A 26961-nucleotide genomic window follows, 5' to 3' on the forward strand; every position below is an offset into this window, starting at 1 on the left:
ATTCCCATTTATTAGCACTTTTGCCAGCCACAAATTCAGAGAAAAAGAGAATTCCCACTAGTTGTAACTAAAACCCAGAATCTGATCTTACAATCCATCATTCCACCTTGTTGTGGACAGGGACTAGGACAGACAGGCTTGTCCTTGATGGCCTCGCTCACGAATCTCACCATTCAGGAGTTAGGCCTGAATCCTCCCACAGTTTAACAGATCGTGGAATTCAGCAGAGCCTGGCTCTGGGTCACACATTTTATGTCAGTTAAAAGACCAGACATCTTAATTTTTATTTCTCTAAATGTTATAAAAAATTATTAATCTAGCTGTGTGTGGTTGTGTAAAACTTTTATACCAGAATTCAGGAGTCAGAGACAGGCAGATCTCAGAGCTGGAGACCAGCTTGGCCTAACACAGAAGGTTCCAAGGCAGCTAGGGCTACTTAAACGCTGTCTCTGAGCAAACTCTTTGGTGACTCCCTACAGACTGGAACTATAAAACAAACTTCCCTGGTAGAGTGTAGAGCCTATACCAGGCCAGTCATTAACATAGGATGATTATCTATCTTCGATGCTGCATTCAGGCTGAAATCATGGCCTCAAGCCACGCTGTTTACATTCCACATCCTCACCTACGGCTCATCTCTGACACTCTTGAGAGTCTTTTCTTTGTGGCCTACTTGGACTTTGTTGTTACTACTACTACTAACTTACTAGCACTTACTAGCACAAACATCCTCTGCACTAGGATCTGAAGCTGGGCCTATGCGTATCTGTGTAAATCAAGTTTTACTGGGGCACACACACACACACACACACACTGTCCTTCCATATGCTAATGTATAAGTGACTAATTGTTAAAGAAAAGTTGTACCTTACAAACTAGTTACTAAATATCATGTCCTTGTAGAATACATTGTCGAGCCCTGTTGTACATATGCTTTGTCACACTGTTCTTACTTCTTTATATATGACACGTTTGTATAGAATGATCATAAACCATTGAGATAGTTACGGCGGTAAACGTGCTTGCCGCCAGTCCTGATAATGAACTTAGTCCAGTCTTCAGGACCCTCCTGGTAGAAGAAAACTCCTATTAGCCATATTCTGACCACTCCATGATCACGGTGGTAGATGTGCATACTCACAAAAAATAAATGTTAAAAAAAATTAATTAAATAAGCATCAGGAAACATCCTTATATCTCCTGTCTGGGTATAAAAGGAGTTTAGAGGGAAAAATTTTGAATTAGATATTTTATTCATGCTTTTCCCGTTACCTGAAAACCCCTGTCCTCTCCCACCCTTTGCTCACTCAGGTTCTTTCTCTTTGAAACCACCAGACTCTTAGCTTCTCAATGCCTCGGAAGATGGGATAGCACTTCCTGTCGGCTACCGAGAACGTGAGTCTGCATCCACTTTGCAGACATGCAGAGTGTCAAACCCCATGCATCCAATCCAGGATTCCTCCCTGTCCTACTGTTTCTCTGTGATCCTTTCAGCTACTCATTTGTTGTGGTCAGAGAGCAAACAGGCTTGTTGGGTGGGGCTTTGGGAGGGCTGAGGAAGGGAAGAGGAGGAGGGGCAGGTTTCCCCTTCTCCCACTTCTAACTCGGGGCTCCAAGTGGATCCGCTGCTCATCACAAGGCTGCATAGTCAAACTGAGTTTGAAGAACAAGATAGTAACACCCCTCTCCTGCCTTCCGCAGCCTAAATGCCCTGTGGAGTGAGAGCTGACTTCAATCTGCAAGCTTGTGGAACCCTTATCTTTCCCAAACGTTAAATTAATTTTTAAAGCTATTTATTCAAAGTTGACTTAACCACCAGAATAGGAGAGATCAGACAAATCAGCTGCAAGAAATGAAGTATGGGGAAACCCGAACTCTTTGACAAAGTATTCCTGGGAGTAAATGTGTTGAATGAAGCCAGCGGGTAAATGATAAGGGCCTTTACACTGTGGATGTAAGAAAGCAATTTATCAAGAGTACATGAACTCTCTGGTGGCTTCAAGTCAGGAAGAAATGAGAGTGGAGGAGGAGCCCTAAAAAATACATTAGAAATACTTAAAAAAAAAAAAAAAAAAAGAAAAACCCTCCGTGTACATGCTCCTTTGAATCTCTCCATTGGTATGTAGCAGTGTTTGGTGTGTTTGAGTCGGGGTTGTTCAGCTTGTCTTTGGGCTGTTGGCAATACTGCTGTGGGGTAAAGTGTTAGGGAGAAAGCATTTGATACAGGCTGCTCAGTAGCTTAGCGTCTGCAGGAACCTTGGGTATTCTCAGATGTGGCTATGACTTCAGGCAGAACATTGTCTGAACCTATTTGCCTGACTTGGGAGGCTAGATGACTATCTCCCTGGCTTACAGTGTTTGCACTCTCTAGGGCATATGTATATAGTTCTGACAGTTAATTGCAACACCCTTTCCATCCTTTTGAGGAGTTCTGGGAGCCTTTTTGGAACCATCTCTTGAATTTTGCTGAATCTCCTGAGCCCAGTGGCTGAGACTTATATCACCTTCATCGACAGTGGAGAAGCTGGGGGCTCATCCTTTGTGCTCTAAGCAGTTGGGTTCCCAGTAATTCAGATATGGATGGGAAATAAACCTTATGATCTTATCTTAGGGCTTTTAGCATTAGAGGAGTGATGCATTTTGTAGAGGTGAGGAGAAGACAGTTCCAAAATGTGCAAAGTATTTACTCTTAACATTGCCCATCCATCCTCGGCTTTCTCCAGGAGATGATTCCATTAGCTAAAATCACAGAAACTCCCTGTTGTAGTCACTTGTTTTTAGTTTCATCTGACACCCTTGGAAGAACTCTGAACAGAAGTAACTAAGTAACTTCCAGGCATCAAGCTGGTGAAGACAACAACGATCCCACAGGCAAACAGGAGAGAACTTGGGAGAACTAAAGTTTCAGAAAAATTTCCCTTTGGTAATTTGAGTGGTAATCTTCAGCCTTTCACACAAAGCGTCCACTTTCCTCATTCTTTCTGAATAAGGTTCTGATTGTGGTTGTCTTTGTTGATGACTTTTCTATGTAGCCCAGGCTGGGCTTGAATTCTCTTTATCAGTTCCTGAGCACTAAGATTACAAGTATACGGTCTTCACCTCGCCAGGTTTGAATGAGGCCTTTTACCCTATGACTTAAAAGATGTCCTTCCTCTTCTTTCAATTGGTTAGGAAATCCGAGGGTGTTAGCAGAGTCGAGGGTTTTTTTTTTTTCTGTTTTAAAGGTGAGTCTCTCTACATAGTCCATGCTGGCCTAGGACACATTCCTCTACCAGTACTGATATTATAGGTATGTGCCAGCATACCTTGCTTACAGGGTAATGTAGAGCCTGTTTTACAGTGTGAATTTGGGTTTCTGTGTTTTGTGTAGAAGAATAGAAGGCACTATGATAACTTGAGCTAGCGTTTACTTAGCAAATGAATTAGTCATGTTTTTAGAAAAAGCCACAATCACTAAGAAAAAAACCCTTAGTGACTTTCTTTCTATAAGTCAAATATTTTATCTGACATTGTCTGTGATTTATAAATCCTAAGTCATTAGTATGCCAAGAAAGGACGTGAGAGCTCTTGCTTAAATATCTATGGTGATAAGCTGTCAAAATGGAGCCTGGACAATGTCTAATAAAGTTCCTAATTTTTTCTTGTCCTTTCTGTCTGTTTATCCCACCCCTTCCCTGGGACATCGGTGGGATGACCACAGCCTTGGATAAACTCAGCACACAGCACCTGTACCACCCCACTCAAGTGGAGATTGTGCAGTCCAACGTGGTGTTTGACATCAGCAGCCTGATGCTCTACGGGACGCAGGCAGTGCCTGTGCGGCTAAAGATACTGCTAGACCGGCTCTTCAGTGTCCTGAAGCAAGAGGAAGTGCTGCACATACTACACGGCTTGGGCTGGACCCTGAGGGACTATGTCCGAGGATACATCCTTCAGGTAGGAAAGGATTTGAGCACTGCATCTGGGCCAACTCTTGGTGGGTTCAATGAGAACTGTGGCTACCTCTGGTTTGCTTCTTTATCTCACACAGCCAGAGAGGTGTACTCTCCTCAGATCTGGGAGATGGAACAAGGAGAGTGCTGTCTGTAGGCTACTGTCAGGCCTTTGGAGCATGTAGTTGAAGGGAAAAGTAGCCAGTTGACGAGTGTTGCTTCATGTGCACCTTTGAATTCAACTCTTTCCCTCCAAGTAGCTGTCTTATTTCCCTCTGTAAGCCTTACTATATCTGAGATGAGGAATGAGTTTTGAAAATCTGACATGACTCTCCATCTGGGTTTATGAAGGTTTTTCTCATGCCCAGGAGACAAGGTCCCCTTGAATGCTGTGAACCCTCGAGCTTTATTGTATCTTCACCCAAACCAAGGGAAGAACTGTAACGTACATGAACTATATCTCTGTATATCTTGCGAAAGCTCATGCTGTAGCTTCAGAAGCTTGGAGCCCTGGAAAATGTACATGTGGATGTAGGTTTGGCCATTCTATATCCTGGAGCCCCTCCTTGTATCAGTGTCACTGCTAATGTGGCAGGGCTTCTGGATTTATCTGGGAAATGTATAGCCTCCACCCTATCATCAACATCCCGTCTCTCATTGCCTTTTTGGTGCTAGGCCATGTCATTTTGCCTTTGATATTATTTTTTATATCTTATCTGTCTCCCTGTAACTTTGAGAGGTAACTGTTGAGAAAATATGTTGAGAGACCCCAGGAACCAAAATCTGGATGATGCAAGACTAAGTTATATTGAAGGAAATGTCAGTTGGGGAAGGTAGAATCTTAAGTCTTTCTTGAAGGTTCCTATGGAGATATTTCCAGAGCTGACCTCTTGGAAAGAAAAATGTTTATGGCTGTGCCAGCCCTGTGGAGTACCTTAGATATAACTGATATTTATGATCTGAACCATGCCCTGTAAAATGTAAATCCTCAGCTGCCAAATACACATATTATACGGAGACTCTACTGAGTGGGGATGCTCCTGTATCCCCATGTTTTAATCTGGGATGAGGACATACAAATCCATGTCATTCTTTTACATGGCTCTTCTGCACACCAGTGGCGACAGATGGTATGCTACCAGCAGTAGCATAGTGAATAAAAGTAGAAAAAGATGTGCAAAGGCCTGTCTCTTCCATGATGGGACAATTCTTAGTATAGTACGAGCCTCAGCCTGAGAATTATGAAAGTTTTGTCTCTCAGAGCATGAACCAAGGGTGACAATAATTATATGCATCATTTTTAGTTCATATTACTTTCTTTTTTGTGGCTATGGGAAAACCTTATGACCAAGGCAGCTTGCAGAAGGCTTTATCTTGGCTTATAATATCAGTGGATGCACATCTTGAAAGGCAGAGACAGAAGGTAGAACACATGGCGGAAGGGATGGATAGCTGAATGGTCAAGTCTTAAACACAAACATGAAACAGAGAGAGAAAACAGAAATGGCAGGAGTCTTTAAACTCTTGAAGCCTACCTCTTGTGGATATTCCCCAGCAAGGCCACACTTCCAAAACTTCCCTAGACAGCACCGCCAACTGGACCCCACATGTTTAAATGGACAAACCCGTAGGAGACAGTCTCACTCTTAACACCACGGTTTTAAGTAGTATGTCACATCTTCTCTCACATGCCTCATGTATGACCATGTCAGTGAGGTAAGTGGGTGGATGAGTCATAAGAGCCAGGGAATATGAAGGGATGCGCGATCCAGGATGAAGACCATGTGGGACCATTTTCCCCATCCCTGCTTAGCCTGGCTCCAAGACCTTTGGAGTACCAGATCTCTCTGGAGCACTTGCCACGTGACTGTTAACATTTTTTTTTTTTTTTTGGATTTTTTCCCCCTACAAGAAATAAACAAAATAAAACTAACCAACCAAAAACCCTCTTACAGGTGTCTCCCTAGAGTTGTTAGCTTAGCTGTTTTCCTTTATTCAAAACCTATCAGATAGCATCTTCACTGGTTCCACTGTGATGCTTGCTGCTGCCATCAATGCTGTATTTCAACACGGGGACTTCCACCTAGTAGATATGTGCATGGCTGTACTGGTTCGCCATCATGACCACTCTGTAGTGATCCCTGTCACATTTTCATGTTAGTTAATAGACAACTTTATGACAGTGCTGTTTTATACTGTTCTGATTTGACCAGAGATTTCATAAAAATATAAAATAATTATTTAGGTATGAATTTTCCCAAGATTTTATTATGTCTCAACAGGATAGAAAATATCCATCTTTCAAATATATTGTAGATTTCATTTTGTATGAGATATAATTGCAAGACAAGTGTCTAAGTTAGAAGACAGCAAAAAGCCTCAAACCAATATATAGAAATTCTCTTATTGGGAAGGGAAATGCTACATAAAAATGCTACATATATTGCCATTTTAATATAATTATAGTTAATTTTCATTAATGTAAATGTTGTCAAATCTGAAATTTTAAATTATCATTTCTCGGAGTCTAGAATTGATATTTTCAGAAAAATTATAGATTTTGCATATTAGAGGAACTCTCAGCTTAGTTTCTGTCTTCTTTTATTGATAGAATTGATGTAGTATTGATTTTCTTTAAATGGCACTTTCTGTCGTTTAACATTTATCGTATACTTGTTCTGTGTAAAACAGTTCTAGGGCTAGAATAGAAGCAAAAGGTTGTAGGTCACAAACCTTAGAGGATACTTTCTGAGAAAATATTCATTTTGTAAAAGACAAAGGAAGTTGAGCTATGAAAGCACCCCCCCCCCTTTTAAAAGTTGTTCTTGATTACTGACTAGTCTTTAGACTTATGTGTGGTAATGATAAGGTATGCACAAATGACTTTGAAAATAATTACATGTAACCTTTTTTGTACAGGTAGACTATAAACTGTTCATCTGAGAGCCGGAGAAGCCTATAACGCACCATTAGTGTACAAGTCATTTTATCTGGCGAAAACCCAATTGTCTTGTAGCCCTCAAGGCATCAATTTTAGCATTATTGCTCTCAACAACAGTATATTGAATATTATGTCAGTTAAAGGAGAGTAATTATCAAGGCAAGTTAGGGTGGCTGTTAGTCTTACCACATATTGACTTGGTTAGCAGTTGGCTATAGATTGTGTTACCCGGCAAATAAAGATGTACGGTAAGTTGAACTGGTCAAGCCAGGATATTAATCTAAGTCCCTCTGGGCCCAAACCTCCATTCTTTATCTATATCCAGATACTTCTACCTTTAGCAAGAGTTTTGAAAGTGGAAGAGAATATGTCATCTGTTTTTCAAACCGGGAGTGTATGGTTGCAGGGGAAGAAGAGGTCATCCGGAATTCAAGAAAGCTATCATTTGTATATGATGTTCAGAGAAAAGGGGACATGATAGGAAAGCCACACAGTCATTGAAAAGCTTCAGGGAACACACTAGGGTGGCATATGTCTAGCCAGTTGAGTGTAAAATGAATAGCATAAATTGGACCACAACCACGTAAGAAGGTGGGTCATCTCCTAGACGTGAAAATCCCAGTGGTCTCTGGCGTAGTTGCTAAAGTCTTCATTCAGAAAGGAGAGCCAGATTGCATTCCAGAAAAGTAAGGTGGGAATAGTCACTTAAATGCTCAAATATAAATTCAAAGGAGCCTATATTTTCTGCAATCAAAGAATAATAATTATTATTACTTCAGGACATCCTCTATAGACACATTTATTCACAATCAATAAAAACAGTGACCTGCACTCTTATGCCTGCACTCTTGTCCCAGTCTCATTTCCTTTCTGTTTCTGACTTATCATCACTGAATGTAGTCATTTAAAAATAAATTTTTCACGTAGCCTCTCTTTAGCTCAAACATGTAGCTAACTGGCCTGGGTGCGTGTTCTGTCCTGTCTTTGGAAAACTCCCCACTTGTAAGCGAGTCCTTCCAGAATTCTAAGAACCAGTTCAGTCTTTCTGAGTAATTAGCAGAGTGTCAGCAGCCAGGGTGTCAGAGGCTCAGTGATGCACACTGCAAGTAACCTGGGCCACATGGTTCTAGCACTTCTCAGGCCATCATCAGTGTGAGAAGTCTAGCTTTCAATGTGGGAGAAAACACGGGCTGGATTCCTCTCTGAGCTTTTCATGGTACATATTAGCATAATAAAAGCTCTGAGGACTTTGAAAGGGAGTCGACTTGAAAACACAGGTAAGTAGCTTTCCCCAGTCCTTGCTAATGCCTAACTTTTTTTGTCAGGTTCATCCAAATAGTTCAGTTCTGGAACACACTTGGCATAGGATCCACATAGGAAGGGTTTCACTGCCTGCAAATCCCTAGTGTTCTGTCTGTGTGGGTAATTTTTTTTGTACAGGAATAAAGATGAAATCCAGTTTTCGCCAGTACTAGCTAAACCAATAGAGCCCTTCTTTTTCTGGTGTTATTTTTATTTCACAACTGTTCGCTTCAGGCTCATACCACAGTTTAAATACAGTCAGCTGTTAAATGTCTCTCTTACCATTACTGTAAGTACTACACATTCACTCAATGCATATCAGTTACAAAGAAATATTCTTAAACTTAGACTAGCATGATATTTTACTACAGAACTCATGCAATATCCAGTAATTTCATTTGGCCAGAGGATCCTTAGCATTTCTTCTGACTTTGTAGGAATAGACAACAACAGATACAGATGTGCCTCTGCAGGTCAGAAGAAGGAAAGGCTTCAGGCTGCCTAGCCAAAGGCCTATGCAAGAGAAACACATTCTGGTATTTGTGTGGTAGGAAATGTCAATATCAAGCAAACACATTTATATTACCCCATGAGAAGTAGATTCACAAGTTTGTTTCTGAATCCCTATCCACCCCTCTTGTAGTTACTTTCAGAGAATTAACACTTGATGCATCCAAGTCTGTATGGGCTCTATGGCTTTTCTGTGATCACAAGAACTTCAAATTGGCACAGTAGTGTATAACAAGCTTCCTGACGTTCACAACCACAAATCTCTTGTTCCCCTTTCAGCACACATGCTGAGTTCCCAGGGTTCTGTGTGGGAAGGCAGGTCCCTGGCTTACTGTCTTACCAGGAGTATGAAATTCAGCCTTTGCCTTTATTTAACATGAGTCTCTCACCTGTAAAACAGCCTAATAATAGTACCTCACAGCTTTGAGGTGAAAATAAAAGTGTATGTGAAGGGCTACTCAATATAGCCAACAACAACTGCTAATATGATGGTGGAAGATGATGATCAATTATAACCTATTGCCTACCTGCTCACTTTAGTTCATAAAATAGCCTTGAATTCTGGAGCTCTTTCTCTCTCTCTCTCTTTTTTTTTTTTTTTTTGAGACAGGGTTTTCATGTCTAGCCCTGACTGTCATAGAAGTTGCTCTGTAGACCAGACTGTCCTCAAACTCAGAGATCTGCCTGCCTTTACCTCCCAAGTGCTGGGATTAAAGGCGTGCACCACCAACAGCCATAGAATTCTGGGATTCTAGATTTCACTATCCCCCTTAGAGCAGAATGTCATCCTTTTAGCCATTCAGACACAAAGGTAGCAACTTCTCTGTTGTAAATAAACCACATGCACATGACCACACACACACACACATGCTGAGGCATTTGAACATATTTGAATATAAAGGAGAGCAGAAGAGAATAGTGACAGACACTGGACTCTACAGTTGGACAAGCTTGGTGTCACCTTTGACAGCTGTTACCTAACACAGATGTATCATCCAAATATCACTTTCTTCATCTATAAATCATGTAATAAAATGAAATTATATTTAAATATCTCACACCATAACTAGTCCATGGCATACTTTATTAATAACTATTATGTTGTATGTGTTCACATGTGTGCCTTTTGAAAGAAACAATTTATTCTGTAGGACATGGCTTTTACCGCTTTTTGGTATCCCTGTTTCATCAACTCTTCCAGTCCCTGTGGCAGAATAAGTGAAACTTGTTAGAAATCATTAGAGCAGGCTTTTGTATGAAATAAAAGTTACCGGTCAGGGTGCAGCTCAGCGATAGAGCACTTGCCTAGCCCTTGCCTAGCATGTACAAGGCCTTGAGGTTCATTTTCCAGCTCTAGAAAACAAAATGGGCAGATTTTAAAATGAGTATTAACTAGCCTCACAATCTTTTAGGGAATTCCAGAAGCATAAAGAAGAAAGCACCTATCTGTAGTTCATTTAAGTAACCTTTTAATCAGTTAATTGCTATGTAGAGGCCACCTCGTGGGTCTTTCCTAAAGCCCACGAGGCAGTGAGCAAGGCAGCCCTGATCAAATGATGGGAAGGAAGTTATTTGATGAAAACTAAGAGAATTGCAAAGGACTTAAAGGAGGGATGATATGATCCTAGGTAAAGATAGGATGATCACCATGGTTCATGAGAAAGTTATCTTTGTATCCTGTCACCAATGTGTGAGTTTCTCAGAGAGAGGGGACACAGCTTTAGTGAGCAGGAACCCTCTCTTTCTAGCAAGGACAGGTACAAGGTCGGTGATTTGGGGCAATACCCTATGTTTCAATCCTTTGGGTTTTTTTTCACAGTGCCTGAGCCATCTACAAACTTTATCCTGGCAATCCTCCTAGCCTCCCTATTAAAGAGATAGTTTGGGAGACTATTATCCCTCGTTTTAAAGTTAGCATGGCTAAAGGCCTTAGGCTTGGAGCTGGAAGTTGAGTACAGGGATTTTGAATCCCCTGGCAAAGCTCTGACTATTCGAACAGTAATGAAAACAAAGTCCTCAGACATAACGCAGCTTGGTGTTTAGCACTCGGAGCTAAAACGAAGACGCTCTTGCCCTTGTATCACAGAGCCGAGTACCTCACCAGATAGCTCACCAGACTCTGAGGCGGAATGCAGTGATCAGGAATAGGGCCCGTGTGTGTAGAACAAAGAAAGGGGCTTCTGAACTCATCAGAAGAAGCAGAGTTAATCCACTTTTCCTTGACGAGTTACATTTGATAAGGAACAACTCAGGTATACTGGAAGGCATATTCTTTGTTGTCATTGTCATTGTTCATGGAGACCCCGTAGACCAAACTGGACTTCAACTCCCATCTCCCAGCCTCTGCCTCCCTAGTGCTGGGATTGCAGGTGTGCACACCACCGCCCCAACAGCCTGCATTGCTTTTAGATGTTATTGATCAAACTGTTGTCTCTGGAGTATCACTCCTATACATTCTTCATTGAATTTCAAGCAGACAGCTCCTGAACTGTGGGGTTAAACCTCAAGCCAGCCCCCCAATTAGTTTCTAACTATGCCAAACTGACCTGTTCATAAGTCTCATTTTCTTGGTGACAACCTACTTTGAAAAAAGTTTTTAGGATCAACAGATGTAGCGTTATAAATTCATAGCAAAGCTCAACAAATGTACTTCCATAGGCAGGCCAGTCTTTAGTCCCTGACTCTACCTCTTAGGTTTCGAGAACCTCACATCTCACAGTTCTACTTTGCCATAGATTTTATTCGTGCCATTCTGTCCTTTTCCTATGTTTTCCTCAGTTTAGTGAAGGAATAGGTGCTTTGACTCACAGTGAGGTGGGAGGAGGTTTTTATAACCAGGCTCTACTGTTTTTCTGTGCCTCTCATCTCTAACGCTCATGTGTGAAATTGTGAAGGGCGGAGAGCGGTAGGAATGAGGGGAAGATGTACAGAGGCTTCTAGAAGCTCTGACTAAGCCCACACAGACGAGACAAACATAGCTATAGATGCATTTGTTTGATTCGTGTATGGTATTGGCACACGTAATGCTGGCAGTGATTGGAAGACACAGTGTGTGCCAATCCATTTACTAATAGAGTCAGAGTGACCCCTGCCAAACGGAATCAGTCTGTGGAGACCTGTTGAAATAGGCAATTCTTAGGAAAAAGAAGTGTACTGTTACTCCATGGAAAGCATGGGACAAGCTTTTTGTTTGTTTGTTTGCTTGTTTGTTTTTAGCATACAGGAGGAAGGCTGTGTTTGAGAGAGATAATGACTTAAGTTTATTGGGGAGTTGGTTTCACTTGGCTGTAGACTCTGAGCGTGGGGTCTGTGGGCTTGGATTTTGATATGTGTGATGCTTCCGTATCAGCCCTTCCTGCTTCCTCGCTTTCTTCTTTTCCCCCTAACTACCTCTTTCTAAGGGATATGATTCTAATGGCTCACTAACCCAGAATTTGTTTTTTTATTTTTTATACCCTGGGACTTTGTAAATAGTTACCCTACCACAGTGGTCCTATTATCATCTAGGAGGTGTTGGTGGCGATGGAGTGGTTATGTTTACTCTTGTCCACCCTCCCTCTGGCACTTTCTCTTCCTTTGCAAAAAGGAGACTTAAGCTAGTGGACTAGGAGAGAAGGTGACACAGTGATAAGTATACATTACAGCAATGGATTGTCTTGGATGACGCCAAAATAGAAAGCAGAGAGCCGGCAAGAGAATGGCCACTGCTGGGGGTGGGGGGTGTTCACATCCAGAATTCATCCTCTGTTTCCTGTGTGATGCTTATATAGAGAACCCAGAACAGCATGCTTGTTTGACTCGGAGAGCCAGTGCTTCTTTCTGTGTTTCTTTATTCTTCTGTACTTTTCTCTCACAAAGCCATAATAACAGTGTCAGTGGCAGCTTTCTAGTTACTATGAATAATGTGGTTTTGTATTTTCTATTTTTATTTTAATATGTTTCCCCTACTGTGGATTTTTCTTGTTTTGTGTTAAAAATTAGTGTTAAGCAAATGCAGTAATTTAAACTGTGGTATGCTCTGCTTTTTTTTTTTTTTTCCTCAGTACAGCTCTGAAGGAGGCCTCTATCAACAATAAGCATTTCTGTGTCCTTAGAGTGGGACATAGACCGCTCCTGAACATAGTAACCCAGACTTTAAATAACAGAATAGTCTTTGTTTCCAGAGTACCGGCTCATATTAGATCTGTTTATTCATAGTTTGTTGATAAGACATGAAATTGGCAAGTCAGAGAAGCACCTTAAATTGACTCATTTATTTGCTTGTTTTTAAATATACAGCCACAGTCATAAGTTTTAAATGAACAATAAGATATGTTCAGATTCCTCTTGAGAGGGTAATTAAGAGCTCCTTGTCTCTGTGCTGTCATCTCTGCCAGAATCTGAGTTCATGCTGAGTATGTTCCATTGAGTCAGCCGTCACTCTCTCAGCAGTGGGATTGCTGTCCCACGCATTGACATGTGAGGGAATGTCTATCTCGCAGTAGCCATGGGCCTCTGCCAGATTTGAAGATCTGAAGGGCCAGGACTGGGAGCTTTTCAGTTCTGAATCAATCAGGGTTCCAATTTCTAACAGCAGAGACAGGGAGGCCAGTTGAATCTGTGGCCAACACAATGGTATTTTTTTTAAATAAATAAATAAATAAATAAATAAATAAATAAATAAATAAATTTCCCTCCCTCTCCTTTCTTGGGGTGCTTTATTCCTTTAAAACATGAGTCTCTCTGTCCATTGATCCTCTGGCGACTTTCTGCTGGATTCAGAGTGTGGTTTCTTAGGTGAAAAGGTCAGCGTGTTATTCATTCAGCTGCACAGTGATGGAGATTAACCAAAAGCCGTTCAGGACATGTGGATGGTGCCAGACCCAGGGCACCTGAAGGAAGTGTATTTCTTTCCTGCCTAGCTTTCACTTCCTCAGCCATAGCAAGAGGACGCCCTGTCTGCTGGGAGTGGGGGAGGGCGTTCATTGGCAGTGTACTAGCTGCCGCAAATCCATGGCCATAGGGTGCGTGAGAGCCCTTGAGAGTCAGGCATGTCACCTCTGTAACATCACCTGATTTAGTGCTTTTCCTCAGGTCTTCAATGTCTCAGGGGGCCCTTTTCCCTTGCAGCACTGATCTTTCAATGAGGTGCTAGTGTCTGTCCCAGGCAATAACAAGGAAAAGCCATGAAGTGTGAACAGCTCTTATTAGGGGGTAAATGTCATTAACGCTTTTGTAGCCTTCTCTACAGTCTGAATGCTCTTGTCAAGAGCGTGACTCACCGAAGCCTTCCTCTAAATCATAGAACAGAGTTTCAGATGCTGAAGTTTTACATTTTAATTAAGCAAAGCCATTATCCCCCTTGGCTCCCATTTTTTTCTTTTTTTTAAATCAGCTATGCCTGCAGCCTTTGAACAGTCCTCTAAAATAAGGCTGGAAGAACTTGTTACTGGAAGTTATCTTAAGGCCTTGAGAAACAGTTACCCTAAGTGATTACCCTAGGTGATTCTGGTGGTGCGGAGCAGACACCTCTCTCAGGTCGGGTGTTTGAGATGCTCATATAAGATGCATGTTTCTATATGATAGGAGAAATATCATATATGACGCGAGCGGGTCAAGCTGATGAGTCTAAATTAACAAAATATTGAAAGCATCTACCATCTAAATAACAGATTTATTTTCTGTACATACGCAGCATTGTTTCTGTGGTCATTGATTTTTTTCTATGTAAATTTCTAATGTTATTTGAAATTTATTTGAAACAAAAAGAAAAAAATGTGGGCAAGAGCGTGATTTACCCCATTCCTCTGTTAGCCACGCAGTAGTCGGGTTACAGCTTTGAACTGTAAAAATTCAATAAAAATAGTTACGTGGTAGAAGACGGAGAGAAATAAAGTATTTTTAACTCTGGTATTAGATTTTAATAAAGATATTGTAAACATTGTTAAAACATGAGAAGTAAACCCAGAAAAGTTAGGGGCAAATTAGGAATAAAATTATCTGATGCTCATTGCTAACTTAAAATATATAACTTAATATGCTTTTTATTTAGAGTATATTTTAAAAAATTTCTTCTCCCCCCCCCACTTTTAAAAATTACCTTTATGGTTTTTTGTTTTTCTTTTCTACTTGTCCTTCTTATTTGTAAACCTGAAGAAAATGGGTTCATTTGACAGATTCTTACTTAAGTGGTTACTGTCTACACGTGGTAACCAGGCAGCATGTTCCTGGCTTAGCTTTCAGTGGTGGAGGCTCACTTCCACCAAAGGAGAAGAGGAATCAGTCGCAGGGTTTTGTAGTGGCTACATAAGCCAGATCTATAGCTAGGAAGGACATTAGCCATGAATATGTAAATGGAGTCTTCGGACATATTTCCAACTTGCTTGACAGGTTAGTATAAAAAACAGACAGACAAACAAACAAACAAACCCTAACCCCCCGAATTAAGCCTTCCTCAGATTCCTTGGTCAAACAAACAGCTTTCTACCACTACTTTTTGAATTATGATATTTATTTTCTTTTAATTTAATTAGATTTTGCTGTCTAGTATGAAAATCTCCACCTATTTATTAAATTGTACAAGTTAACAGGCAAGGATTTATTTCCTGTCTCTTATTTAACTTATTAAGTGATTTGTCAACCTAACCTACTGTTATTGTAAAGTTCCCTTTTCTGTGAGAATTCAGAGGTGACCCTGTTGTGCTCAGGGAGGACCATGCATAGAAACCTCATGTGAAGTCCCTCACTTAGAAAAGGTGATCTCGGTGGAGTTGCTTTCGCCAGTGCCACTTGGGGAGTAATTGAGCCTATCCACTTGTGTATGTTTGACATTAAATTAAAGTCTACATTCATATGAAAGCATAAGCTTTGGAAGTAGTCTGCGTTCCATTTGTTTGCTTCGCTCAGTGTGTGATTTTAGTCCATCTGAACCTTATTTTGGGGAGAAGTTGTATGTGCATGAAATCAGAAATGTGGCAGTCTAGTGCCTGTAGGTGGCTCCTAAGGGAAGGATTCTCACATTTGAGGGACTGTGAGAAGACACTTTTAGTAGCACCATCTGCCTTGCCTGCTTCTTTCTCTCTGTTCTACCTTACACCTGGATCCAGGCTGTTAAAACAGACACTATACTTTCTAAGGTTCACATTTTGGGATAACTTTGATGCCCAGAGAATGAAAATTATCAAAGATGTACAGACAGACTTCATGAATGGTTTACAAGGCACCAGGTGGAGGAAGCACTAGTGTACACTATTCCCATATAAAGAGTAGCTGGGCTCTGAAAGGAGCACACTGGAGGGAACTCCTCTTAAAAGGGAGGGGCTTTGTCAAAGAATGCTATAGAGTGGGGTGTTCATTTAGGATTTATTTGCCAGAGGACATCCCTTTGAAAGTCTAGACAGCGTCCTGAGGATAAGCTGTGGTCTCCCAGACCTAAGGAATATCTGATAGTTTAAAATTTCACAAATGTTTAATGCATCCCTATACCATGGACAAATGTCTTGTCATAAGTTTGGCTTCCATTATTTTAGTCAGATTTAGGTTTTTAATATGATTGCTGTGTTGTATTTCTTCATGAATTTCCATGACTCTAGAAAGTCTAGATGGCAGAATTTCATGCCGGTGTTACATGGTAACAAAATACGTTATTTCTCTCGAGCATTCTTTCATTCCTGTTTTATCTGCATGGCTTTCCTCTTACCTTCACTTACTGGACTAGTGAGGAAGGTTTGTGAGGGTTGTGTGATTTTACTGTCTTGACTGAGCCTCAGGGAGATGGAACATACATATTGGTTAACTTTGCAGCTTTGTAGTATGTGTCTAATAGGTATCACTATAATTCAAATACGTGGTTTAGAGTAGTATTTATCAAACTAAAGCATATTTTCCTGTGGAATCAATATATGAGTGGTATGACAATCTTCCCCCATCTAAAGTATTTGAAAATCTAAGGAATAAGATCAAACATGAAATCTCTAAATGTCTTTAAAGAATATTTTCCATTTAGAAAAAAATTTCTGTGTCATATAACGTGGCCTTTGATTTTATACGACTTATGAGTGCAATATAAATTAGTAAATTTGGTAGAACCTAATATATTAACAATACTATATATGTACACATGCTTTCTACATTTACATGTTTTAGTAAAGATGTATACTAAGATGTTATACTAAAAGTAATTACCTCAGTTTAGTAGGGCAGACATTGAGAACTAGATAATTAAACTTTTAATTTTCAATTCTAATTTGGTATAGAACAGGAATTAAAATCTGACTTAGAAAATGTTCACCAAATACTCTTTATTTACTTACCAAATATATCTTTAAAAGAGTGAAAACATAAAGATTTATCTGAAAGATTAGAGTTCTGAAATTTCCCTTTAAACTACTCAGAATTCTGAGCAGTGCTTATGAAATCTGAATAGAGCTTTATGTAATGCAATGGATACTGTGGGCAGGGCTTACCTGCAAGACTGATGGGAGAAGTAGGTTTTTATTTTGTCTTTAGGAAGAGAAAAATGAATATAGAGAAAACAAATGAATACAGAACCAAAGACTAGAAAGACACACTAAAATATAGTACAGCCTTACACGCTTCAGTTTATTAGTGATTTGAGGACTGAAGACAGGGATTTGCAGAACTCGGTAGCAACAAAGTGCACATAAGTTATTGATAGCTGTTCATTGAATTTTATCGTGGTTTATACTTTTGTATAATGTTGGATGTCATGAGAAGGTCTATGAAATGTACAGAACGGTCTGTTGAAAGCTTTAAGGAAGGGTTAGAACTGTGACTGGAGTAGGGCTCCCACTTTCTACGTGTCCAGTGAGTGGACATTGACCAGGTCTGGTTGGTCTAGGGCAGCTGAACCTACATACTCGGGTGTCGAGATGCTAATAGGGTGTTGGTTAGGGCAATTGCGGTGTTTGGTTTAGCCATAGTTTGTTCAAATGTGCATAGTTCTAGGGTTCTGCAGAACAGCAGGAGAGGGAAGGCTGAAGTGTGGAAGCCCTTCAAAGTATCTGTTTTCTTCCTGGTTATTGTCACCCTATTGGTCAATACAAGTCAAGTCACAAAGACAAGACCAGCTGATATTAAGATTGGTCTGAAGAAACAGACTTGGGGATGGGAGGACACAAATGACTTGGGGCTAATACTGTAATCAGTGGTCATCCTAAAGCCTTGGGAAGCTTACTGGTGCTTACAAGGAAATAACCTGTGCCAAGATGTCCTGTTTGGAAGTTGTCGCTGTGTGTGAAGCAGAAATGGTGCTGACATTAGGAGGAGTAGCAGGCATACAATTGATGAAAGAGATACAAGTTGCTCACAGTCAGATTCCAGGGTTCAAGGGTGCTCAAGTCGGAATCGAGACAGCCTGAAAGGTTGTAGCTTAATTGTGGTTTCAGTAAACTTCATCTGTGCAAACTTCATAAGAGAACCTGGCATATTATGTTGGAAACAGTCAAATAAGAAAGAATCTTCAAGAATACTTTTACTTACTTAGAATTCATGCCTTTATTATAGCACCCATCCCTCTCTTTTACAATCTGTTTTCTGGCCCAGGCCAGCCCCCAACTCAGAATCCTCCTGCTTCCTCGGTGCTGGGACTGCAGAATATGCCACCACATAGTAGTATTTTCTTTATGATGGTGATCAAATTGCAATCAATGTTTCAGTTCACCTTCTAGTAACACTTGGGCAATTTAAATACATGAACAAAAGATCCCAGAGTTTGAATTTCCTCTTTTTACCTCTCAGAACTGATGTTTCTGTAGTTATTTTTCTTTTTTAGCATTTGGAAGTGTGTCAGTTTTGACCAAAGTTGAAAAACAAAAGTCATGTTACTTCCCAAGTTTGCTGGCTAGAGACTGTAACTCTTTAATGGCTTTCTTCGACAGTTGCTTTGTTGTACATGGCTCAGCATCTGCAAGTTACGTGTGTTTCCAGAAGAAACCGTGTACAGGTTACTGTGGAAATGAATAAATGCTATTGACCTACTATGTGAGTAGGAAATTTGCTTGATCACAGCTTCTTCATACCCCTTATTCATAAAGGGAGAACCCTTTTTAATTATATGACCTTGCCTACAAAAGAAAATAGAGGCACTTGGCAAAAACAGCTTACTGCATATTTGCTTCTGGAAGGGAAAACCTGTACTTTATCATTTAAATAAATGACAGGCTACATAAACTGCTGTGTATAGCAAATGACACGATAAAATTTTGTTTCATACCATGGTGTCTTGAGCATGAAAGCGTAAAGGAAGACATGTGAATGAGGACGAAAACCATCGGCAGTTATTTAGGAACGCCCTCCTCTTGGTTCTTTATGGTTAACAGTGATGGGATGTTGTAAGCACAGAGCAAAGTCAGGCGCAGTGGTCACAGCTCCATGGTTCATTCCTGCATTGCTCCTGATTGATTCTCCCCGCCATGGTCAGTTTCAGAAACTTAGATCAAGGAAACCTGGTGATGGCAGAGAAGCCTCCCGGGGAGCAGCTGACTGAGCATCCTCCAGGAACACACATTCGCACGCACTGAGTAAGGGCTGCTTAGGTAATAGCACTTAGTCCATTGGACTTTGTTTGGAAGCACTTAGACAGTTATCGATTCATTTGATGGTCACAAAGTATGCCTGTGTTAAGCAGACTTGAATGACTGAAAAACATGTTTTAGAAGTCTGACATTTTTTTTATAGTTACATTGAAACCACCTCTATTGCTAGTAATAAGAACTTTGTCCTAAAAGTTAATTTTTAGACTGTTTCTCATTAATAAAATTCACAGCCATAAAAATTTGCCAGCTGCTATCAGAAGCCCTGTAAAACATACATGCTTGACTCTGTAACATTCACCCTGCCTTTTTTCTGCTTGTTGGCATTCATAAGATTTCTGAATGGCTACCTAGTTAGTTTCATGTATTTCTTTTTTTATTTAGGTGATTTACAAATAACAGTGTTAAAAAGTATGATGTTTAAGTTGATAACTAGAAACTGAAAGAATGAACATGTGGATATTGCATATTATATAATACATATTATATACTGTATAATTTGTACACACAAATACACACATACACATATGTAATACATATACTCAGATGTAGGTTTAAGAGCATGACCATTCCTTTTGATCGTCATTTCTAGAGCTATGCTATATGTTTAACCAAAAGCCATTTACCTCTACACTTCATTTGTATTGACCTGCTGCAAGCTGCCTTCCCCTGCCAGCTTAGTTCAGAGCTCTTTCACCCTTTCATGTTTAGTTTTCCTTCTTTTCACCATAGGTCAATGTATAACTTTTTTTTTTAAACAAAGATTTGAGATGGTTATAATTTACTAATTGGTTATAAACAGAACAATCTAGGCATATACAGAAATAAAGAGCAAAACCTCTGTGTGTCTGAGAGTTAATCTTGGTGTTTATTTCCAAAGGCTTTGCAGGGTAATTCTGTACAAGACGCAGACTAGGTATTTCTTTTGTCATATCTAGTGTTTTTCGAATCCAGAAATCACACTCTTTGACAAGACTTTGTAAAGGTAAGTGATCCAAATAGAATATATAGTTATTTTGAACCTGTCATAGCAAAATTATTCTTTCTGTTCTCTAATGGGGACAGATGGGACTATAAAAGTCAAATGATTCTTCGTTTTTCAAGTGAAGCCTTGAAGTCCAAAATAAGACAACCCTCACTCACTCAGAAGAAACGTGTGTTGATTAAATGCCACTGCTTAAATGCTTTCTCAGAGTCTTCCCAACAAGGAGGAGCCTGGTTTGAAAGTTACTTGCTAATTATTGGGCAGAAGTTCAGTTGATCAGCCCTTCGCTCGGAGTCTCTGGGACCTTGGAAAGAAAGCCTCACAGAGTGTGAAGGCTGGCCTCAGCCTCACCACGCAACCAAGGATGACCTCAGACCTGTGATCCGCCTCACACCTACTGAATGCTGAGGCTACAGGTTTCACTTACCAACCGAGGCTTATAAATGCTTCTTACAAGTGTTTACAGCAAACCAGACCTAAAGAGAAGTCAGTAACCTCAGAAGCACAGATAATTGTAACACAGTCAAGTAATTAGAAGTGAAAAGTCTTATGTATCCGTTACCCTGGTTTTTAAATTATTTTGTTTACTAATTAAAAATTTAATGATGTCTCTGGATGTTCAGCATATCGAATTCCTGAACATACCATGGGTATTTGTCATGGCTGGAATGAACCAGCCCTGGTAGATGAGGCGACAAGCCATTTCTCATTAGTGGCAGAAAAGGGACAAGGGGCTATGGTCAGGGCCTAGTCTAGAGAGGGGCTTTATGTCTGAGTAGACATTCTACTTCACTTCAAATTATTAAACACCACCTGGCCCTATAAATTTTGGTATTTATTGATATAAGGCCTTGGATAGGAATTAAATTCAGAATCTGTTATTGAAAGGGCAGAAGAATACTTCATATTTTTACATTTTTAGATTGACTCTTATTTATTTATTTATTTATTTTTTATGATGGGGTCTGACAATATGGTTCAGGCCAGCCTTAAACTGAGAATCATCCTACATCTGCCTTTACAGTGCTAGGATTTCACTGCTTGGCTTTTAACTATGGCTTTTGTTTCTCTAATTTTTGGCTATTATGTGCCATTAAAAGCTGTTTATTTTGATGCCTTACTTTATAGATTTTAGAGTTAATATCCCCAAATGCAACTCCAATAGTAAGGATAAGCTATCTAGGATAAGTTTTAAGAGGCTGTGTTAATAGTGTACAGATAACAAAGTAGTACATATGTTGTTACAAAAAAACCCTAATTATTTTAAAATTTGTTAGTATACACTGAAAATAATGAAATATAATTAAACTAAAAGAGTGTCATGTAGCTAACACAGCTAACAGGAGGGCTGTAAGTGTTTGTGCATGAGTGTGAGTGTGTTTGGGGGGTGGTGCATGTGCATCCATGTAAGTGCAGGTATAGGTGTTCATGGGATTATTCAGAGGCCAGTAAATCATGTCAGATGTCCAGTTTCAACCACTCTCTATCATATTCTCTTGTGACAAGGTCTTCCACTGAACTTGTAGCTAGACTGGCAGCCAACGCACCATGCCATTCTTCCTGTGTCTCCTTCTAACTCCAGCCCCAAGTCCATGGTTAAGAGGTGTGTGCATTACCTGGCTTTCTACACGGTGCTGGGTAGTTAAGCCCAGGGCCTTCTGTTTGCACAGCATGTGTTCTGTCTCTTGCATGTCCAGCCATCTTCCCAGAGCCTTGATGTATTTCTCAGGAGTCCTTCTTTAAGAACAAAGGAAGTAAGTTTCTTGTTATATAGCTATGATGGCTTAGTGATGACATTATCTACATTTGAAAAAAAAATCGTGATAATACATCAGGGTGTGTGTGACAATGTAAAAGATCTTAGGTAGGTTTCTATAGCTGGATTTAAGAATGCTGATATGCTTGGTTAGAAAGAAAATTGGACATATTTTGCATATAACCCTTTGAGTATTAATTCTGACCAGTTCTTGATGTAAATAATGCTTATTGTCATAAAATAAACACAGTGGGGTTTACACCATATGTTTTATAGCATTTTTCTTATTTGTTTGTTTTCACTGAAATGGAACCTACAGCTAACTCTCTGAAGTTATGCTTGTATAAAGGGCAATTAAATTTGTACACTAACAACTTAGCTTCGCAAACCAATGTCTCTAGACAGCTTTTGTTTAAAAAATAATAATTTAAAGAATAACACTATCCCCACTCCCAAGACACAGTGTGAAACAGAAATTCTCTTCACTCCCCTAGCACCAGTTGACTTTGGGTATGTAAAGGAAAGAGTCCTTAGAGTGTACCCGAGCAATGCCTAACCTCCACTAACTGGGAGTAGGTGGGTAGGGCATGGGGGTTGGCTTAGGCAGCTGTGAGTGGCCTTTGAAAATGAGGCTACTGTGGTCTCTTAGTTTGTTTTTGTTTTTTTCCCATCCGGCTTGCAGGTGTTTGATATTGTCAGAAATAAAGGCTCCCTTTAAAACATTTAGGTAATTTTAAAAACTGTTATTATATTCATAATCACTGTTTCTCTTGATCTCAGGGGAGGCTGGGTACCCTTGATTATCTTTAATAGAGCATATGAAACTGATAGTGCCAATGGGAGCTGGGTGGCAAGTTTTGTAATATGCCTACCTCCCCCCACCCCCATTCCCACATTGCTAAACACATCTCTTGGTAAAATGCAACAATGTCCATAATTACCAGGCACTGCCAGCCCTTCCTCCAGAGCTGCTTCTGCAGGACACCTGTCTGACTCTTGCTCCCTTCTGTACCTTCTCGTGCCCTGGCTTGCTGGCTCGTCTAATATCAGAGCAACAGGCTGCCATTAATGAATTCATATCTCTTGTCAAATTCACAGACACCCACGTAGTTTATACCATAAGCCATGGGTGGTGGCACAACATCCACACAGTAGGCATTTAAAGTCCCCGTGTGAATGAATAAGCAAACTGAACACAGATGCTCGCCTGCCCTGGGCTTTCCATTCCTTTATATGGAATGCTTCTTCTGCATTTGGCAGATCTGCTTAGCACAATTTGGTGTTTGTCTGGAAAAGATACTCCCAAACATTGTCTCATCGACTGACTAGATGGAAGAAACAGCAGGATCCCCACTAACTTTCACTGTGTAGAGTAATTTTGCTAAATAAGAAACTATAGAGAAGAGATAGTGAGTTCTACTATTTTTCCCTAAAATATAACAATAAAGAAAAGAATTTCTCACTGGGGGTGAAACTCATACAGACTACCAAGAAGACTTGTTAAAGTCAGGGCGGGGGTGTGTGAATTATGAATGCCCTTCAGTGGTACATGAGTGCTGATAATCGACCCCAGCAATGGCCCTTTAAAACTGTGCATTTGAGGATGAGATCAAAGGATACGGGCTTAGGGATTTTTAATGAATCAGTTGTAAGAGACTTGAGAAGATTGGCGTAAGAATGTACACTTTTGTTTCTTAGAGGCTTTGAGACTTCATTTATGAATATTCTTAGAAGGTAACGCCTAAAAATAGAAATTTTTATTTTATAATTATTAATTTGTTTTATAGTTATACAGATTAGAGTAGCCCATCTTCTTTAATATACACCGTAAAGATTGCAGTATGATAAAACTTGAGTTTATATTAAAGTATATAAGACTTCCTTTATTTAAAGTTTGTGTTTTTATTTCTGTTGAAAAAAGTAACACAAGATGAAGATAGGAATTCAAGTGATATTGTGACATATAGAAAAAGCTGTCTCTAGTCCCTTCCTGTAGAGAATTTCCCACTGTTTTCATAAATTGGTATACAGTCCTCCACTTATTTTTAATTATTTATAGTACTAATTAGTTCTTGTTATGAATTTTAATTAATGGTTTCATTCTATGTGTATATACATATACATGCATACTTAGTCTATTATCTGACATTTTCATGATTTATCATAAAGTTTGTATTGCACCCCAAAAGTAGTTCCACTCCTAAATATTCATCCCAAATTTCTGGAATCAGCGAATATTACCTTGTTAGGAAAGGGGACCTTTGCAAGCCTTTATAAGGCTAAGGCTCTCAGAGTAGAGTATCTAGGATTCTCTGGATGGTGCCTAAACTCTCTTTTACATCCTTATAAGAAAGATAGAAACTAGAGACAGACTCATGCACAAGGCTTGCTTAGAGGGGAAGATGGTACCAGGATTGTAGGCAGAGGATGGAGCGATGTACCTCATGGCACACGTTGTCAGCGGCTACCAACGGGCTCATCCATGAGCCTCCAAACAGAATACAACTGTGCTGACATGACATCTGGCATGGACACCAAGCTTCCACATCTGTAAGCGAATAAACTTCTATTGTTTGAAGCCACTGACGCTGTGGTTATTTGATCCAGCTAGAAAGTAGCTATAGCCCTCATGTTGGTGTGTAGAGATCTCATTTATTATGTGTAACTTACAGAATTTTACATTATGTGGATATACCATGCTTTAGTTAACTAATCCTTTATTTAGAGATAATTTGCTTCCAATGTTTTAACTTTGCAAACATTGTTTCAGGAAGAGTGTGCCTGTGTAACTGGCATGTTTATGTAGAGTAATTGTCTAGATATAAAATGCCACATCTGTTCTAGGTACTTAACCATGTTTTGAGTAATATATGCATATGCATGGATATCTCTACCATGTAGTTGTTGGGGTACTTATCTTATGTACAGACACCTTTGTTGATTTCTTGAATACACTTACCAGAATAGACTCTAATTTTCGTTGTGAATATTTTTTTTTTTACTTTTTTATGAAAATAGGGGAATCATATATATATAGTTTGTCTTTGCAACTCCTTGCCTTTTCCTCTGAACAATGACTCATGGAGAACTGGGACAAATAGGTGTCCTTCTGTTCTACTGAAATTGTCTTGTATGATTTCTATTTTCCTTAACAATATATAATTTTTGTTTACTAAAATTAGAGTCATTCTTTAAAATCACCTTCTGTCAGATCTCCCATTATTTAAACAGCTCCTCTTCTGAGGTGATAATAATGTATATGGTTATGGAAAATCTACTCATAAAGGTTTGAAACATAAATACGCGCTGAGCATCTTTGTTTCCACTGAGTATTTTTAACTCAGTGTAGATTGAGTTTTCAGACGTTGAGTTGAGAACTCTTAGCTCATGGTTCCCTGTGTCTCCTGAGTTTCCCTATTGTTCCCTAACACATGGTTCTCTTATCCCTTACTAAGTAGAGTTTACAGTTCAAAGTTGTCACAGAGTAGCAGACTAGAGTGACAGGTGTCAGTTTTACCCATATATAAAATTTGTCAAAAAGTATCTTAAGTAATAATGAATCCAGAATCGTTTAAACCCGGCTCTCTAGTTTCCTTTTTCTGTCTTCCCATTTTGCCATTCTGACACGACAACTCTTCCATCTCCCTCATTCCCAAGTCCAGTTCACTCTTGATAAAAACAAGATGCGTTTGGCATCTGTTCTCTTGTTAAAGCCCTCAGGAAAAATTACAAAGCTGTTCTTGCAAATTCATCATTATTACTCAGAAACGTAATTCACCATACGGTTATCTCAGCCTTCCTCCCCCTTATACCTGAGCTCTGGGATGACATGGCCTTCTTTGGTGAGGCCTCGTTACAGCATCTCATCTCTCCCACCTTAATTTGTAGCGAAGCATTGCATTTGGGTGACAGGCAGTTGTTCGTGCTTGAATAACTCAGGATTTGAATTCTACAGTTTGTGGCACCCGTGTAATGCTTAGCAGTAGGTACAGCTGTTAACTATTCGCTTATAAATAATCTTTCCCCCTTCTCAACTTGTCTCCCAGGTAGTGTACCTGTCACCATTAATAACTCTACTGCAGTTCCCTGGCGATTTGACCCATCAGTTGTCACTCACAGAGGAACAGCGTTCTGGCTTGCTATTGGAGTTTATGCGGGTTTCTTCAGCTCTTCAGTCACTTCGGCAGCCATATACTGTGGGAAGTTGTATTGATGGGCTTCACACATGGTGCCAAATACTTTATCACATACTTTGAGGAATGTGCCATTATATATTTTTTAAGTCTTATATGATATGATTTGCCGTTAGGACTCAGACTGTAAATACAGGGACAAGTGTAGTTAAGATGACCCACAACAGATACAGCTTTTCGAAATTGTTGATGCTAAGCCTGCACCTAATTGTCATGGTGCATTGTCATCCCCTGATGTTTGCAAACTTTGGGCACCTGTAGTTGGTTGAGTTAGTGGACCCATGGAGTATGGCATTCTGCCTGTATCTAAAGCCTTCGGTGAAAGGCTACCGACTCATTCAGAGGATCTCTAAGTGATTTGGCATCCTGTGGTTCTCCATGTGTACATGTGCTGTCCTGGCTTGCTTCCACAGTCTCTTCTTCAGGCCAGTTCCTGCATGTCTGTAAGTCTCCATTTAGCTATTCTTTTCAGGAAAGATTTTCTATTTAGCAATGGAAGTGTTGCCTAAAGTGCCCAGATGACCAGTTTTATTTACCTCTTACCCTCTTCGCCTTTTACCTTTCTCCCCTGTTGGATTGTTATGATCATTAATGTGCAAGCCATGGTGTTTCTGTACCCACATTCTAGTCACATATTAGAGCCTCAATAAATTTATGTTAAAAGTGAGAGTCTTATTTTTTATATTGACATACATAGTTATTATCTCTGATAAGTGAGGCAGTAAATTTTGGGCACACAGTGTCTATCATACACTGTACTGTCACCAGAGGTGCAGGTAGGGGAAGGACCACCATGCCTCTGCCCTTGCA

At 39.9% G+C, this 26961-nt stretch overlaps 1 protein-coding gene across 4 annotated transcripts in view; it reads left to right on the plus strand.

Annotated features, from left to right (window-relative positions):
* The window catches only part of Bnc2 (basonuclin zinc finger protein 2), a 397760-nt gene that overhangs the window by 279618 nt on the left and 91181 nt on the right, over positions 1 to 26961 (plus strand). For all 4 annotated transcript variants that reach the window (XM_029476260.2, XM_085839199.1, XM_029476261.2 and 1 more), the window contains one exon: positions 3701 to 3936. In XM_029476260.2, the coding sequence (XP_029332120.1) occupies positions 3701 to 3936 (236 nt within the window). The remainder of the gene's footprint in view (positions 1 to 3700; positions 3937 to 26961) is intronic.

Source organism: Mus caroli, unplaced genomic scaffold (genome assembly GCF_978045245.1).
Source record: "Mus caroli unplaced genomic scaffold, Mus_caroli_1 scaffold_6, whole genome shotgun sequence".
Taxonomy (NCBI): Eukaryota; Metazoa; Chordata; class Mammalia; order Rodentia; family Muridae; genus Mus; species Mus caroli.